Source organism: Pituophis catenifer, unplaced genomic scaffold (genome assembly GCF_029215685.1).
Source record: "Pituophis catenifer annectens isolate HBS135680 unplaced genomic scaffold, rPitCat1.0.hap2 SCAF_4, whole genome shotgun sequence".
NCBI classification, from domain to species: Eukaryota; Metazoa; Chordata; class Lepidosauria; order Squamata; family Colubridae; genus Pituophis; species Pituophis catenifer.
The window spans coordinates 63,492,900-63,511,339 of NW_027256884.1; the positions used below are offsets into that span (position 1 = coordinate 63,492,900).

The 18,440-nt window shown below is 38.2% G+C and overlaps 1 protein-coding gene across 9 annotated transcripts in view; it reads right to left on the reverse strand.

The window, feature by feature from the left end:
- Nucleotides 1-18,440, reverse strand: part of DMD (dystrophin) — a 2,096,968-nt gene that overhangs the window by 770,428 nt on the left and 1,308,100 nt on the right. For 7 of the 9 annotated variants that reach the window (XM_070944204.1, XM_070944200.1, XM_070944201.1 and 4 more), the window contains 2 exons: nt 13,403-13,567; nt 1,197-1,253 (listed from right to left, as the gene is read on the reverse strand). In XM_070944204.1, the coding sequence (XP_070800305.1) occupies nt 1,197-1,253; nt 13,403-13,567 (222 nt within the window). The remainder of the gene's footprint in view (nt 1-1,196; nt 1,254-13,402; nt 13,568-18,440) is intronic. The other 2 variants (XM_070944209.1, XM_070944203.1) reach the window with 1 other exon arrangement.

Genomic DNA, 18,440 nt, shown 5'->3' on the forward strand with positions numbered 1-18,440 from the left:
ATCTGCTCCAGCAATTTAGCTCTTTGCAGCAAGCAGCAGAGCCCTGAGCAAAACAGCTGAGAGCAAATCAGCTGAGAGTCAGGAGGCCGATCTAATCAACTTGTGCTAATTAATCTATGCTGAAGCTGAAAGGAGCTGTTTTTTTCTTGCTGTTTGCTTGCAAGGAGGTAACTGCTACAACGGTGGGGGCCAGTGGGTGGGCAGGACTACATTCGGTGTATAAGACGCATCTAAATTTTCACCCCCTTTTTGGGGGTAAAAAGGTGCATCTTATACTCTGAAAAATATGGTATATGTATTTGTGTGTGTGTGTGTGTGTGTGTGTGAGTGAGTGTGTGTGTGTGTGTGTGTGTGTATACACATACACACACATTTTCTTTTGACAGCAGGCATCAGAATTTCATTTTTAATATGTGCTAGTGTATACACAGAAAAAGTGATAATAAAGATTATGTTATGTCATCTCATCTCATATCAAATAAAAAAGAAACAGAAACACATGAATACATACTAAGGATCTATTTAGGATATGGGTTATCTGGAAGATCCTTTTAGAAAGTTGAGAGTATTTATGGAATGAACAAACCATACAAAGATAGCATGGAGCAAAACAGCACAATTGTTTGATGTCATCAAGCAATGACCTTAAAATCAGACTAAGAACTTAATAGTTCTGCCAAGATAATTACAAAGATTAAGTAATATAGACAGAGCCTGGAATGCTATTGTTAAGCTCAAAGGTATAACATTGCTTTTATATGATTAGGGCCAGAACTTTGAATCCTAACAAAGCTTTGGTGGAAGAGAAGATAAGTCTGCTGTTGCTAAATTTATCTAAAATGTGCTCAGTGTAGAATTATAATATATTTTTCATTGTATCAGTCAACTGAGACACAGAAGTTTAAGGTTCGAATACATTTTAAAACTTACTTTAAAATAGGTATGAAAATCTATATTATATGATAAGCATCAGTTTTCTTCCTCTCTTTTTCATAATAAACTACCAGAAACAAGTTTTGATTAAATTTTCAGTTAAATAATTGCAGAGAAGCATTAAATAAGTGAAAACTATTTCCTCTTTATCCTCCTACTCAGCAGAAATCACTCCATTGCAAGATAAGCCTCTTTTCTCAAGTTTATATATTGTAATTTACATTTATAATTAGTCCTTTTTCATCTATGAAGTATTGTACTACCTCTATTCCCGTTCCCTTAGAAAGTATCTCAGTATCTCCACAGCAACTTCTTTCCAGCTGCCAAAAAGAAAAAAGGAAAAAAAAGTCTTAACAGCTGTAGAAAAAAAGGCTTTGCATGAATGAGATAAACAAAACTGGATTTGCATTGTATCTTGACCAGTTTTAGTTTGGTCAAGTTTTAAACAGTTTTAAATTGTTTAGTTAAAAGTGGATAAACTAAGTTACTTTAAATCTACCGTATTTTTTGGAGTATAAGATGCACTGGAGTATAAGACGCAGCATAGTTTTTGGGGAGGAAAATGGGGGGGGGGAATCTGCCTACCAGATATTCATCTGGCTAGCTTCCTTAGTCTGCTCAGTTTCAGCACATTAATTAGCTGGTTTTGAGGGTTGCGCTTGTGCTTGTGCATTTTTTATCCCCTGCTTGGAGATAAAAAACAGCTTCTAAAGCACAGCTGATCTTTGGAGAGAGAAGCAATGAGAAAAGCAGGCGAAGCTCAAAAGATCACTTCACTTGCTAGTGCCTCGTTAGGGCTGAAAAACAGCTTCTAAAGCACAGCTGAGAGTCGGAGGCAGCAGGCAAAGCATAGAGATTGCTTCACTTGCTAGCGCCTCATTAGGGCTGAAAAAAAGCTTCAAAAAAGCTACATTTGGAGTATAAGACACACCTAAATTTTCAGCCTCTTTTAGGGGAGGAGGAGTGTGTCTTATACTCTGAAAAATACGGTAAGTAAATTTTGATGTGGAGGGGAAGCAATTCTTGGCTATTTGGTTAATTTATCCTTGGAAATTGAGATATTTTGGTGATTAGATTAAGCAAGGACAAAGCATAAGATCCCAGAAGCTTTTAGAAACTTAGGTTAGGCTGATAATAAATGTTAACAGACTCTTAAGAATGTTTGGCAGTCTTTTTTATCAGGTAATGTTTTATTTCTGCAGTATGTAATATCAAAAGCAGCATCTGGAATTCATGGGCAGTTGCTCAGATCTACTGGTTCTGCTATTTGGTAACCCACTAATCTCTTTGCTACAGAAGCTATATTTGGGAAGAAACTTCTTATCTAGATTTCCATCAGCATCAAGTTCAGAAGGCTTCTAGATAATCTGTCCTCAGAATGATATCATGAAGGCTGCAGTAGGAATGACTACTGTATGGTCATTCACCTTGGCATATGCTAGCAAGGTTCCTGAATTTATCAGCACATTCAGCATTTCTCTACTTGGATTCAAGAATTTCAAATTTTCATATTTTAAAAGATTGAGTTTATCTGCAAGATAATTATTTTTATATTAACAAAGTTTACATTTTCTGCCTTCTTAGTTCAGTTTCTCTGTGACTGTTTTTTTCAGGTTTGTTCACTAGTTAATGCATAAAAATGTTTTATATCAGTCTCAGTCAGTGGTGGGATTCAAATAATTTAACAACCGGTTCTCTGACCTAATGGGTAGGTGTGGCTGGATGGTCATGTGACTGGGTGGGCGTGGCCAGGGTGGGCGTAACATGGGACTTGTGTGGTGCTAAGGCAGGACTTCCCTGAGACCCACCCTCACTCTCATTATACAGGTAATCCTCCAGTTACAAATGTAATAGAGCCTGCCAATTACATTTGTAATCTGGGGATTTGTTTGATTGAATCATGTTAAATGAATGTGATCACTCCCTGCTTTCCCCAATGCATTTGTTAATTGAATGTGCAGGTCTTTAAATGCACATGAGGTATCTCAGGCTGGGGAACAGCATGTGGGGCATAGTGCTGGAGCAGACTATCCTAGGCCTTCCCCAATCCACTGTGATACCTCATGTGGGGTCTCCACAATTGCTTCCCCCACCCCAAATTAACAACTGGTTTGCCCAACCGTCTGAAGTCCACATCTGGTCTCGATGATTCTTAGTTGATAGTAGATAAGTGAGTGTTCATTTTACAGAATTTAAGGATATTACCATTGATAGGAATATGAAAAGCAATCTAATTTTTGAGTCTACTTCAATAATTTATTTGATTATTTGCAGAAGATTGTTTGATTTTTCACTTATTAGCATTTTTTTCAGAAAAAACTGAGAGATTATTAAAGAGCAGTAAAATAATCTTTCACATCTATATTCTGTCATTTCAAATTTTACTTCTGTACTATTTCGTGTATTTGATGTAACTTCCTTGTTGAAATAATCGTGTAAATTTTCTGGGAAGTCTTAATTTCCTGTTCTTAATTTATTTTTCCTTCTATTCCTTTTTTTTTAATGGCAACTTAATAGTTCTCCAGAGTACAGTTAGTTAAATAATCTAACATCCCCCATATATCAAACTACCAGCCTACATCTATTAAACATGCAAATAAAAACATTCCTCTTAATAAGGTTTCAACATAACGAATTGCTACTTGCTGTTAGAAGGTGGTACGGTCACACATCTTAAGTGATTGAAAACAGAAATATGTTCTATTTTTTAAAAATTATATTTAGAGGCGGCTCAATTCTAGAACAACACTGTAAGCTTACAGTGAAAAAGACTAAAAAAGAATCTAAATATCCAGACAAACTATATACATCGAACAATCATCCATGGGTTCCCTCAAACACTACCCTAAGGCTTGGAAAAACATATTTTTAAAGACTTTGAGAATACCCTCATGTTTGAGCTACATGGATGTCTGAAAGTCTTCTGGTTTTTATAGGATCAGAAAATGTATGTAATTCCTAAACGAGCCACAAACCCAAGATATTAATTATTGGACAAAACAGTTTTTGTCTTCATTTACACAGAGACTGAAATCTTTATTCTTAAATTATGAAAAATATATTTTCTTATTCAATTATGTCCAATTTTCAGAGACTGTCTCACTCAATGAGCACAATCCCAGCTGTCTCCATTATAGTCATTAAGTGACCATGCAATAGCACCTCAAAGTGTGTGGAGGGCTTGGGAGGCTTGCTGCTCTCCAGCACATGGAAACCTGCCATGGACCAGGCATCTTCCCTTACTCCCTATTCCCAAGAAACCCAGTCTTCTCCCAGCACCACCATACCTAGAAGGCCTCAGCTGTCTAGGCCCAGCTGCACACAGGCCTCCTCTTTTCCTCTCCCATGCATTTGGACTTAAATAATTGGGCAAGTAGAATTTTATCACCTGTGACTCTGTCTTAGCTGGAATATATACTATCAGGCATCTCTCCTGTTTATTCAAAATTATTCTTAATTAAACAAAATATAATTGTTTCTTAGATATTAAACAAAATTAACAACATTAATTCTGCACTTTCAATTGTACCTGTCATGATCTTTACAAGTGTATTTCCCTATAATTTTTTTTCCATTTGTCATTATGATGTTTGAGAAAGGAAAATGAACTTCTCTCCTGTTGGTTATGCAAATTACAGGTAGCAATTTAATCAATTAGTTTGTCACTATTTGTGTTAATTTGAGGATTTGTTTTCATTCAGTTAGCATCTTTTCTATACAATTAATCTTATTATATTTTAAGTGCATTGTGATGAATATTGTGTGCATAGAAATAAGCACATTAACAAGACAGAAGCTTCCCCATACTTATTTCGGTAACTCACCATTGTAAATTTGATTTTATATTTACTAGTGAATACCATAAAAAGTGGCTAAAACAGTTACTGGTACCAATCAAGCACTAAAATAAAGTAAGAATAAGGACACCTTGTCAAGGTTGACTCACAAAGCCCCTCTTTCTGTTTGCTACTTGACAAAGAAGCTAAGGGAGGGGGAAATATGATTGGAATGTGTGGGAAGCTAGGAGGGAGAGAAGGAATTTATGTGAGCTGTTTGCAGTCTGAGAAAATCTTGCAACCCCAAGGTCAGATGCAGACTGAAAGTTGCAGACTGTTTTTCCCAAAGTAAAATTTTTAACCTGGATAGTAGACAATGGGCAGCCCGGGGAAGGAAAAGGGTTTTTTACTATTCTGTGTTTCATGCCAAAACCTTAGAATTGGCTTTGTTTCTTCTGTACCTATATGGATCTGTCAGTATACTCTTGGTGAAGAAAAATGGCCCAGGAGTTTCTTTTGCTGAACATGCCAATGGGACAGTTGACACATCTCTTCATACCAAAAATGACAACATTGTTCTGTTATAAATGCTTTGTAGAGAAGACCTAGTTTGCAGCCAAGACTCACCTGATTTTTTTGCCTTCCTTACCTGTAGATATCTAAAATTGTGGACAATAGGCTCATTATTAGGATGTCTCAGCTATAATTAAGAGATAGTTACTGGAATAAGAAATGACATTTCTCTTCTTTCAGTGCACAAAGAGAAACTAAGGCATAATATTTTGGCCTAGAAACAATAATGAAAACAGAAGGATTGGCAAAAAAAAAAAAAAAAAAGTGGCATTTTGTATCAGATGGTAAACTGGGTCATTTACAGTTTGAAAATGCTGTTGAATTTCCAGGTTCAGAGAATCCACTATCACACAAGCTGTTTGTTATAGAAATGAGATCCTCAGAAGGAGAACAGGTTGCAGCATTCCCAATCTGATTACTGCACAATGATATAGAAACAGGAGAATAAATCACTGAGAGGGACCATATCATTATCATTGACCTAAACTCCATTAAGATGCAAGAGTATTAAAAAAGAAGGAAGGAAAAAACATCCAGGAAGATGCAGCGGAGTTGTTAAAGCTTTTTTTAAAACATAGTAGCTGTCTTGGAGGAAACTAAAGGCGTTATAATAGTTTTTGAGTCCACTGACCTAAGGATTCCCTTTCAAATGACACATGATAGGGCAGAAAGGTACCTCAGGGCGGTACCTCAGACTATGGAAAGAAGCCAATATTGTGTTGTTACCAAAAGAGGATCAAGATGTTACAAAAACAAAGCATTATAGATAAGGTGACCAGACGACCCGCTTTTGGCGGGACAGTCCCGCTTTTGAGCAATTTGTCCCGCGTCCCGCGGCGTTTCAAAAAAGTCCCGATTTTTCTTGAGCCCCAGCTGATGGCTAGAAGAAAAAAAAACTGTTTAAACTCTTGCCCGGGGCTTCAAAGGGCCGCCCTACAGGCAATCAGTGTAAAGCAGTTTTTTTTTCCCCTAGCTAAGCTTCAGAAACGAAACCGAAACCGAAACCAGGGTCTTTGGTGCAGCGTGACAAAATGAGGCAGAGAGAGATTTATTTTTATTTTTATTTTTCCTCCCCAAAAAAGGTAGGTGAAAAACTGCAAACATGGGAAATTTAGGAGGAGAGTTCAAGATTTTAAAACACAAAGGAAAAAAAGCTGTATTTAACTAGGGAATTGTAATAATTGAGATACTATTAATTGTATATTGTGTTGAAAGCAGAAATGGTTAAGTTGTGGTTCGGAGGAATATATGGGAGAAATTATTTGGTTTATTATTATTGGTAAATATAATTAATTGATTTGTAAGAAATTGGATTGCATGGAAATAATTGGAATATTCATGTTCATATTGATTAATATACAAAAAAGATAGTTTTATAACTAATTGATTTATATTAAAATGTTGAATTTGTATTAAACAACTGTATTACATAATTACATAATTAAACAATGTGAGGATGGATATAAAAATAGATGACAATGGGAAGGGGTATAATATAGAATAGAAGGGAAAAATTGAATTTGATTAAGATTAGAGATGAGGATGAAGGGTAATATTGGTTTTTTTAAAAAATAGATGAGGAATAAATATGGCAAAAAGGAAATATAGAAATTGTAAATTTAATTGAAATGACTAACCGCTGTTTAAATTTGTGAACCAGCCAAATATTCTGTTCAAAGAAAATACATTGTATGTTTGTATGTGTGTTTCTAATTATTGCTATTTATTCATATTTGTTCTCTTTTATTCTTTAAAGTTTAACAATTCATTCTTTATCTTAATATCTTTATATTTGCTTGGGGTTGGCTTTCTTCCCTTTCATCTTTTTTATTGTACAGCAATCTTTCTCCTCAAACCTACCACCTCTCTCTTTTCTTTCCTTCTTACTTTCTCTTCCCCCCACCCTCTTTTTCTCCTCCCTACTTCCTCTTTCTTTCTCCTTCTCCTCCTCTCTTCCTCCCTCTCTTACCCTCACTCCTACTCTAATTTCCATTCCTTCATCCCTCTCTATTGCTGTAATCCTTTAATGCATATGGACTACTCAGAGGGCTGAAAAAGTTATTTTTGACTGGTCCTCACACTTTTGACCAGTCCTCGAACTTATGACTGTCCTCACATTTTACATTTTTGCCCTATCTTGTCATCATGGTGAAAAGAAGCAGTTGTGAAATGAGTGACATGGTTGTTAAGAATGCTGCATGGGCATAAATGTGAGGATGGTCATAAGTGTGAGGACCAGTCAAAAGTGCGAGGACCTGTCAGAAATGACTTTTTTCAGCTCTCTGGTTAGTCCTTTTGTGCATATGGACTACTCAGAGGGCTGAAAAAGTTATTTTTGACTGGTCCTCGCACTTTTGACCAGTCCTCGAACTTACGACTGTCCTCACATTTTACGTTTTTTTCCCTATCTTATCACCATGGTGAAGAGAAGCAGTTGTGAAATGAGTGACATGGTTGTTAAGAATGCTGCACGGGCATAAATGTGAGGATGGTCATAAGTGTGAGGACCAGTCAAAAGTGCGAGGACCTGTCAGAAATGACTTTTTTCAGCCCTCTGGTTAATCCTTTTGTGCATATGGACTACTCAGAGGGCTGTAAAAGTTATTTTTGACTGGTCCTCGCACTTTTGACCAGTCCTCGAACTTACGACTGTCCTCACATTTTACATTTTTGCCCTATCTTGTCATCATGGTGAAGAGAAGCAGTTGTGAAATGAGTGACATGGTTGTTAAGAATGCTGCATGGGCATAAATGTGAGGATGGTCATAAGTGTGAGGACCAGTCAAAAGTGTGAGGACCTGTCAGAAATGACTTTTTTCAGCTCTCTGGTTAGTCCTTTTGTGCATATGGACTACTCAGGGGGCTGAAAAAGTTATTTTTGACTGGTCCTCGCACTTTTGACCAATCCTCGAACTTACGACTGTCCTCACATTTTACGTTTTTTTCCCTATCTTATCACCATGGTGAAGAGAAGCAGTTGTGAAATGAGTGACATGGTTGTTAAGAATGCTGCACGGGCATAAATGTGAGGATGGTCATAAGTGTGAGGACCAGTCAAAAGTGTGAGGACCTGTCAGAAATGACTTTCCAGCCCTCTGAGTAGTCCCTATACACATAGCCATGGCCACCCGGTCACATGACCAGCTAGCCACGCCCACCCAGTCACATGGCCTCCAAGCCATGCCCACACAATAAGCCACGCCCACAATGGTGTCCCTCTTACCAATGTTAAAATCTGTTCACCTTACCCTATACACATAGCCATGGCCACCCGGTCACATGACCAGCTAGCCACGCCCACCCAGTCACATGACCAGCTAGCCACGCCCACAAAATAAGCCACGCCCACAATGTCCCTCTTTACCAATGTTAAAATCTGGTCACCTTAATTATAGACCAATTTCATTATTAAATAAGGACTACAAACTCTTTGCTGCAGTTTTGGCAGAAACACTAAAGATCTTATATACATATATACATATACATACACATACATACATATACATATATACATATACATATACACATTATATACATATTATATATATTGTATACATACATGAAGACCAATCGGGCTTTCTGCCAAAAAGACAGCTAAGAGATAATGTGAGGACTGTTTTGAATATTATTGAATATTTACAATATCATAATGAGAAACAGGCAGCCTTAATATTTTTAGATGCAGAGAGTGCCTTTGACAATTTAAATTGGGTTTTTATGTTTAAAGCGCTGGAAGAAATGGACTTTGGAGAGAACTTTAATTCAAGGAGTCAAAGTGGTTTACAAGTCATAGAAAACAAATATTGTCATTAATGATGATTTAACTAACTCATGTGAAATTCAAAAGGGCAAAAGACAAGGATGCCCCTTATGAGGTGTTGTGGCGAGAGGTACAAAAAGATATGGAGACATGGAAAAAACTGCAGCTTTCTTTACTTGGAAGAATAGCAGCAGTGAAGATGAACATTTTGCCAAGATTTCTTTTTTTGTTCCAAATGATTCCGGTGCTTAAAAGTGAAAAACAACTGAAAGAGTGGCAAACTGGAGTGAATAAGTTTGTCTGGAACGAGAAAAAACCGAGAGTGAAATTGAAAATTATGCAAGATGTTCCGGAAAGGGGAGGTCTCAAACTTCCAAACCTACAGTTATATTATGAAGCAGCAGCTTTGACTCAAGCAAGCGATTGGTTTGGAAGGAAAAAGACTGGAATATTGAATATAGAAAGTTTTGATCTTGAATTTGGTTGGCACGCTTACTTGTTTTATGAAAACAAAGTGGATAAAGTATTTAAAAGTCATATACTTAGAGATTCTCTGATGAGAGTATGGAAGAAGCACCGAATCAAATGGGATTATAAAATACCGTTGTGGCTGGATCTTGGTCATATTATTTGGAATACAAATATAATGTCACTCGGGGGGGGGGTTTATATAAAGAGGTTCTTTTTACAGATGTGGGCAGATGGCAACTGAAGACATTAGAGACACTGTTGGGCGAAGGGATTAATTTAACCTGGTTACAATACAATCAACTTCAACTGAGATGGAAAGAGGACCAAAAAACTGGTATTATGTTGCATGAGGAAGAGTTGGTTAGACATATAAAAGAGAAAGGTCCAATGCATATCAAAAGGCTATATAATGTTTTGTTAGAAAGGGACTCAGAAACTGAATTGGTTAAAGATTGCATGATTAAATGGGCACAGAATTTTGCAGAACCAGTAATGTTGGAAACATGGGAGAAAATATGGGTTCAGAATGTTAAATTTACGCAATCGCAGAATTTGAGGAAAAATTTTTATAAGATGTTTTACAGATGGCATTTAGATCCCAAGAAATTATCCTGTATGTATCCTAATGTTCAGCCAAAATGTTGGAGATGTGATTGTTTAGACGCTACATATTATCATGTTTGGTGGAATTGTAAGAAAGTTAAGGCTTTTTGGATAAAAATATGGTGGGTTATGCAGAATATTTTGAAGAAAAAAATTCCATTTTCTCCACAATTGTTTTTATTGGGTATAGTAAAGGGTTTTACACAGGATGAAATTAAGTTGATATTGTACATGATAACTGCAGCGAGATTATTGATAGGTAAATATTGGAAAAATGAAGCTTTACCCACTATCGAAGAATGGACTTTGAAGATGGCCAGTTTTGCCGAGATGGCGAAGATTTCAGCATATTTAAAAGATCGCTCACAAGAGACTTATGAATGGGAATGGAAAAAATGGATAGATTATGTGCAGAACAAATATCAAGTTAGAAAGTACCAAATAGTTTTTCATTGAAAGTATTATATAAAAATAGAAATGTATGAAAACTGTGAAGATAAAATTTTTTTTAAGGGGTCTGAGGGGTTTAAGTTTTATAAAAAGGGGATTTTGATGGGATTATATTTTGTGGAAGTCAGGGGGGGAGGGTTAGGGGGGTTTGGGGGGGTTAGGGTGGGGCGTGGGGGCTGGGATGGGGGGGGGAAATGGGGGGAAAATGTAATTGTAAAACTTTTGCAATAAAAGACAAGGATGCCCCTTGTCCCTTCTGCTGTTCATCTTGGTGTTAGAAGTGTTGAATAGAGATATTCTTTGGGGTTTAATGGAAAAAGACTGGGGAAAAAATTGTAACTTCGATCTTATATATGTTGACAGCAGCAAGACTACTGTACGCACAAAACTGGAAGGATATTTCAATTCCCACCATGGACAAATGGCTACAGAAGTTGATGGAGTTGGCAGAAATGGCTAAGTTGACTGTTTTGGTCAAAGAAAAGAAAATAAGTACTTTTATTGCTACATGGAGACCGTTTTTGGACTTTGTGCTTAAGATGGAAAAAAATGAAACTTTTGATTTTGGGTTTTACTGATTAGATTGATTTGTTTTTATAGAAATGGCTAATTTATATTATTATGGAAAAGTAAAACATTGAGGTCTGATATTAATGCTTTATTCTACTGCAGGGGTCGGCAATTTTAAACACTCAAAGAGCCACTTCAACCTGTTTCCTACAGAAAAAAACCACACCAGGAACCATAAAACCTGGGTGGGCATGGCCAACTCGATGTCCCTCACTCCCACCCAGTCACATGACCATCTAACCACACCTACCCAGCCACAAAACTATTTTCTACGTCTCTCTCTCTCTCCCTATCTCCCCCTCTCTCCCTCCTTTCTGTATTTCTGTGTTTGTCCCTCTCCCTATCTTCCCCTCTCTCTCCTCCCTCTCTGTGTATCACTCTGTGTGTCTCACTCTATGTCTCTCTCTCTCTCTGTATGTGTGCGTGTGTATGTGTCTCTCTCTTCCCCTCCCTTCAGGCGACTGTCCTCCTCCTTCCCCCCCTCGTAACTCCCTGGCCAGCTGAGGATGAGCCAGGAGCGTTCGCACGTGCAGGAAGACCCTCCTCAAGTGAGCACCAAAGCGCAGCAAAGGCGTGCGCGGGGTGGGCGGCCACTCACTTAGGAGGGTCTTAATAGGATGCAGCTTTTCTCCTGCACTAATGTTCTGGCCATCACCTTGCCATGTCATCACCCACCCCGGCAGCACTTTGCCATTTCAAAGTGAGGAGTTTCCAATCCTGTCCCATCACTGGTTGGCCCTGCCCCTCTTATTTATTTTTTGGACTCCAGTCTGAAATGGCAGGAAGCGAAGGCTGCCTTATGTGCAAATGTGGTGCGAAGGCAGGTACAGGGCAGCTTCGCTCCTGCACTTCTGGGACAGGGAGCCACAGCAGAGGGCTCAAAGCGCCGCTTGTGGCTCTGGAGTCGCAGGTGCCGACCCCTGTTCTACTGCAACAGAGGGAGTCAGAAGTTAACACTTTTTTTTTTCTTTTCTCCCTCCCTCCCTTGTCTTTCCCTTTCTCCCCCCCCCGTGTCTTCCTATTTGCTTGTTGTATTTTTGTATTTTATTCTATAATCTAATAAAATGTTTAAAGAGAAAAAATAAAAACAAATGACACATGCAAATGCGGCAATCAGCTGCAGTAAGCTTATTTGCTAAGAGCCTGACAAGACTTCACTGCAAGATGCTTTACATGACAAGAAAGATAAAGTTTACAAATTTTTGAGGAAATTTTACTTTTTATGTTGGAATTTAAAAAATGAGCCCTTCAGCCTAAAAAAAGACAAAAGTATAATGGCAAACATCAAGGGAAATAAATTTGAGAAGAGTTAAATAATTAAAGTTATATGCAAAAAAAAAAAAGAGTTTGTATATATTCTTGTATATATACCATATATACCCACATATAAACCCATCCGTGAATAAGCCCATCAATTTTTTAATCAAAATATCATGTGAAATGTGCCACCTGCAGATTAATTCACCCTCTACATTTTCATATCAGCTGCGGGAGGCTCTGCCCACCCACCCTGCTGTCATCATGTCCCATTTTTGACAGTCTGTGCATGCATGGAAGGCCCTGCGCACACGCGTGTCCTGACTTTTGTGAACCGGTAGCAAAGGTAAGTGAATACTACCCCTGGTTTTAAGTTTCACAATTAGTTGTTGTCGTTGTTGTTAGTGTGAAGTCATGTCCAATCCATCATGATCCCATGGATAATGTTCCTCCAGGCCTTCCTGTCCTTTACCATCCCCCGGAGTCCATTTAAGCTCACGTTGACTGCGTCAGTGACTCCATCCAGCCACTTCATTCTCTGTCATCCCCTTCTTCTTTTGCCCTCAATTGTTCCCAGCATTAGGCGTTTCTCCAGTGAGTCCACAATTGGTTTATCTGTGGCTAATTCACAGATTATCCATTTTTCATGATATTTAACTTAAAAATCTGAACATTATATTGGATATACGGATACTTTTAATACTTTTAAAAAGTATTACCATATGTACTTGTGGGTTAGCCTAACTGGGATAAGGTGAAATAAGGTGAATCCAATTTCTGTATGTAGTTATACTTAATAGAAGTGGAACATGGTTAAAATGTATATTTAAAAATGAAATAACCAAATAATACAAATGGATAATTACATAACATTTAAATAACTAAGCAACTATTTATGACTTCATCATTGTGTCTCGTACTACTTTTTAATAAAGAAAATAATTGATTTTTAAATGGATTTTACAATGTATAGATAAATATTTAGAAAAACATTCAAATTAAACATTACCTTAATGTCAAAAGTTCCAGGTTGATCCACTTGATTGTATAGTACCAATTGATCCTTGATGGGAGTAAGCCACAATCTTAGCTGATTTAAGTGCTGTTCAAATTGATTCAAGTTATTTAACATAAATTCAATTTCTTTCTCTTTCTCAGGCAGATCTTTGGATACCTTTAAAATATCAGAAATTCATTTGTAAGATAAAACTATAAGTCAGTCATACAATATAGCAACATTGTATTTTTTTTACTATATATATAGTAGTATAGTGTCTCTCTCTCTCTGTGTTATATATGTTTATATATTATATAAAATTATATATATATAATTTTAATTAGGAGTATGCACTTTATTTATTATTATTTACATAAACAGAGAGACTAATCTATCTATTTTAGATGATGTGATAACTGAGATACCATAAGCGAATAGGAGGAGAGGTTTATAGGTAATCCATGATTAATGATCATTCATTCAGTGACCATTTGAAATTGTAATGGCACTGAATATGGACACTTATGGCCAGTTCTTGAAACTGAACTGCACAGTTGGTCCAAAAGGTTACCATAGTCAATAGTATTGAAGGCTCTTGAGAAATCAGAAGAGCAAGGATGGTTGCACTACATCCACCTTGCTCTTATCAGAGATCATCCACAAGTATGCCCAATGCTATTTCTGTCCCATAACCAGGCTTGAATCCTGACTGAAAGGGGTCCAGATAATCCATTTCATCTAAAACCCCTCTGAAGCTGCGAAACAACCATCTTTTGAAGAACGGCTGCAGGATTTGGGTTTGGCTAGTCTAAAGAAAAGAATAATTAGGGGTTACATGATAGCAGTAGTCCAGTATTTGAGGAGCTGCCACAAAGAAGAGGGGGTCAAATTATTCTCTAAAGCACCAGAGGGCAGGACAAGAAACAATGGCTGGAAACTAATCAAAAAGAGAAGCAACCTGGAATTAAGGAATGACTTCCTAACAATTAACCAGTGGAACAGCTTGCCTCCAGAAATTGTGAGCGCTCCATCACTGGATGTTTTTAAGAAGAGTCTAGAATCTAGATAGTCACTTATCTGAAATGGTATAAGTTCTTCTGCTTGAGCAGGGGACTGGACTAGAAGACCTCCAAGGTCCCTTCCAGCTCATTCTATTCTATAAAAAATAACCTTCCCTAAAACCAAAAAATGGAAGACTGGACTAACATTGTTTTTTATCTGTTGTCTTTTATTTTTTAGGTTTTACAAGATAAACATTCCACATAGTTTTTACAGATTCATTTTTTAAATTTCTCATTTAATTACTTGCTCATTTAATCACTTAATTTCTGTGAATAGGCTCTACTGTACAAATTTATTAATACTATAACTTTTTCAGTTCATAATACTCATTGGATGAAGATGATACAAAGACCAATATCAAATTTACATAAATAATTTCAAAATGACTTTCACAATGCTATCTTTCTAAAATGCAGGATATTAGGTATGACAAGTGCAACTGTGCATGGATAAGCCATCATTATTTATTTATTATTAGTGGTCATATCTCTCTCCAATCAACACAGAGAAAAAAGTCTAGGATTGACTGGTTGGCGTTGCAGCGGACAGATAGCAGATAGCGGAGTTCCATGGAGCTTCGTGAAACCCAGCCGATACTTGCTTGCCAGAAGACCCTACGGGGCCAAAGCCACCCTGAAGGGCTGGTGAAGAAAGGAGGGACACTTTATAAATTGTGAGGAAACAGCAATTTTTTCGTTTGATCCACAGAAACCCTCCAGATTGGCAGCAGAGACGACGGTCATTTTGGCAAGACCGAAGATGTGACAAACGGGACAAGAAGATTATGAGCTGAAGCAATATGGACAAAGGATTGGAACTGGGTGAGATAACTTTCAACTTCTATATTAGATATTTTAACCCAAATAAAAGAATTTTCTTTTTTTTTTTTTAAAAAAAGGACTCTTCGAAACGCGAAGAAAGCAGCGATTTAACATAGAAAGATTTCAGACCCAGAAGTGAAACAAACCTTTAATGGAAGACTATGAAGATTTAAAATATAGAAAGCCTGGACTGGAACTTGTAGTAGTCTGAAAAGTGACATAATTTGCAGATAATATTGTCTGATTACTGGAAGAAATTGTATAAAGAAAAAGGAATTGAGTTTTTTTCCCTCTTTCTACTCAAGTGGTTTGACAGTCAGCTGTTCTATCTTTGCTCTGTTTGAGGCTGGAACATAGAGCTAGGGTGCCACCTTCTGGTGAAAGAAGATAACAGAAGGAACAGAAGAAAAATGAAGAGGAGAAGAAAGGAAATAGTGAAAGGCAAACAACACCTGGAAGACCTCTTTATTTTGGTTCTATATCTACTAGCATTTTAGCTGCTTGGAAGTATTTAGTGAGCCTTTTGAAGATTTTTAAGGCAAGGTGGACTATAATTAATAAGAAACATCCTTGAAACTGAACACTGGATTCTGTGAATTAAAAAGATTTGGGGAGAATTGGTGGGTCAATTTGGATTATTAATACTATTTGATAGAACACCTTACAAGGTGGAACAAGAAAGAAGAAAAATTAAATAAGACTTAAAAATTTGGATAATTTAGAGGGAGCAAATTGGAAAACTTTAAGGACTATAAATGTAAGGGATTTTGAGGAACAGTTCTGAGACTGAGTAAACTTCACTAATATTGGCATTTTTGGTGTTTCTGGGCAATTGGGATATTGGTGCTTGGTGGAATATTTCTGCCTATTAAAGTACTACAAAATGTTTCAACAGGGGAAGACAAATACAGTTTATAAAGAAATATTATTGATGTTTCAATGTATTCAGGAAGATATGACAAGGAATCTGATGCAGGATACAGATATGAGACTAGAAAACCCCCAGCAAATGACATTAAAAGATGAACATATTGTTCAATGTCGCTATGCATCTTAGGTCACCAGAATTGGCATCTCGTAAGGTGCAAAATCTTGAGGAAACCAAAGTGACCAGTGCTTTTGCATCATGGCATCTTTGTAATACCAAAGACCGTAATGATCGAGGTATATACATCCTGGTTCCCATCCCCGCAAGACCGTCTCAGTGAGTCATGGTCGATTTATGCTCAGCAAGCCAAGAATCCTTGCTCAACCCATGATGCATTTCTTCATGCCATGAGGGTTTGAGTTCTGGGGTGTGTGACCTACCCACCCGTTGACTTTCCAGTATCATTGCCTGTATAATCTCATCCCTCTTGCTGTTATATTGAGGCATTTGTGATAAGCATCAGCCAAAAATTTCTTCCCCCCTGGCACATATTTCAAGTCAAAATTGAATCTTTGGAAGTATTGCGCTCAGCGTACCTGTTTTGGCGACAATTTTCTGGGGGTTTGGAGAGCCTCCAAGTTTTTATGATCCATCCACACTTCGAATCTATCACCAATACCTTCTAGTATATGTCGCCACATGAGCAGTGCCCATCTTACTGCGAATGCCTCCTTTTCCCAAATGGCCCAACCCCTTTCCCTGGGCATCAATTTGCGTGACGTATAAGTACAAGGATGCAAGTTCCCCTCTTTGGTTTTCTGTAATAAGACAGCTCCCATGGCTACATCGCTAGCATCTGCCTGCACTATGAACTTTAAAGCAGGGTCTGGATGTTTGAGTATCGGCTCTTGGGAGAAGAGGCTTTTCAGGTTTTCAAACACTCTTTGGCACTCAGGTGCCCATGCCAATACTTGTCCTGGCTTTGCCTTAACACCAGTATATTTGATATGCAGAAGGTCAGTTAAGGGTAGGGCTACTTGAGCAAAGGCTGGAATAAATTGCCTATAGAAGTTTGCAAAGCCAAGGAAACTGCAATTGTTTCCTTGTCCCCGGTGTTTGCCATTCCAGTACTGCGCTCACTTTCTTTGGGTCCATTTCCACCCCATCCCCTGAAATGCGATACCCCAGGTAATCCAACCTCGAACGGTGGAATTCGCATTTCGAGAGCTTTACGAAGAACTTTGCTTGTAGTAACTTGGTCAATAGCCGCCGTACTAATTGTGTATGCTCTTCCAGTGTCTTGGTGTATATTAAAATGACATCCAGGTATACAAGGATTCCTGGGTAGAGGTGTTCATGCAGGACCTCATTTATCACCTGCATGAACTCGGCCGGAGCACCCTGTAGCCCGAATGGCATTACCCAGAATTTGTAGCTACCTAAAGGACAGTTAAAGGTCATCTTTCACTCATCACCTGATTTTATGCATATCCTATAATAGGCCTCTCTCAGATCCAGTTTCATGAACACATTCCCAGTAGACAACGTGGCTAAGAGGTCCTTAATCAGTGGCAGAGGGTGTAGGTGTTCAACACACACAGCATTCAAGTCGTGAAAATCCACACAGAGACACAAGCCTCCATCCTTCTTCTCCCGGAACAACACGGGCGCCGCCATACGTGACCTACTGGGCTGAATAAAGCCCCTGGCCAAGTTCTTATAAATATATCTCCGAAGTTCGACTAATTCCTTTTGGGTCATGGCGTACATGTGTGGTTTTGGTAATTTAGCTCTGGGTATCAACTCTATAGCACAGTCGGTTGCTCTATGGGGAAGTAACATCTCACATTCCTCCTCGTCAAAAACAGCCTCTAGATCCCTACATATCTCTGGGAACCCTGCCTGCTGGAATCGCTGTATGCCTTCTACCATATCTTGGACTTGTTCTTTCCGTTGTTGGTCCTCTGGTTCCGGGTCTGGTCCAATGACCAGACGTAATCTCTGGAACCCCCCCTCCCACCAAATGGTTGGCTTCCATTTATCCAACCATGCTAGGCCCAATATAATAGGTTCGACCATATGCTCAACGACTATAAATCAAATGTTTTCCCTTTGCTCTCCTATATCTAGTCTAACGAGGTCAGTCACCTGCGTTGCTGGTGCCCCTACAAGCATAGAGCCATCCATTTGTTCGAACCATATTGGAGTCCGTAACTTTACGGTATGAAGGCCTAGGCTATCGGCCACTGCTCTACGGATCAGACAACGGGTGCACCCTGAATCGATCAAAGCTCCCTGG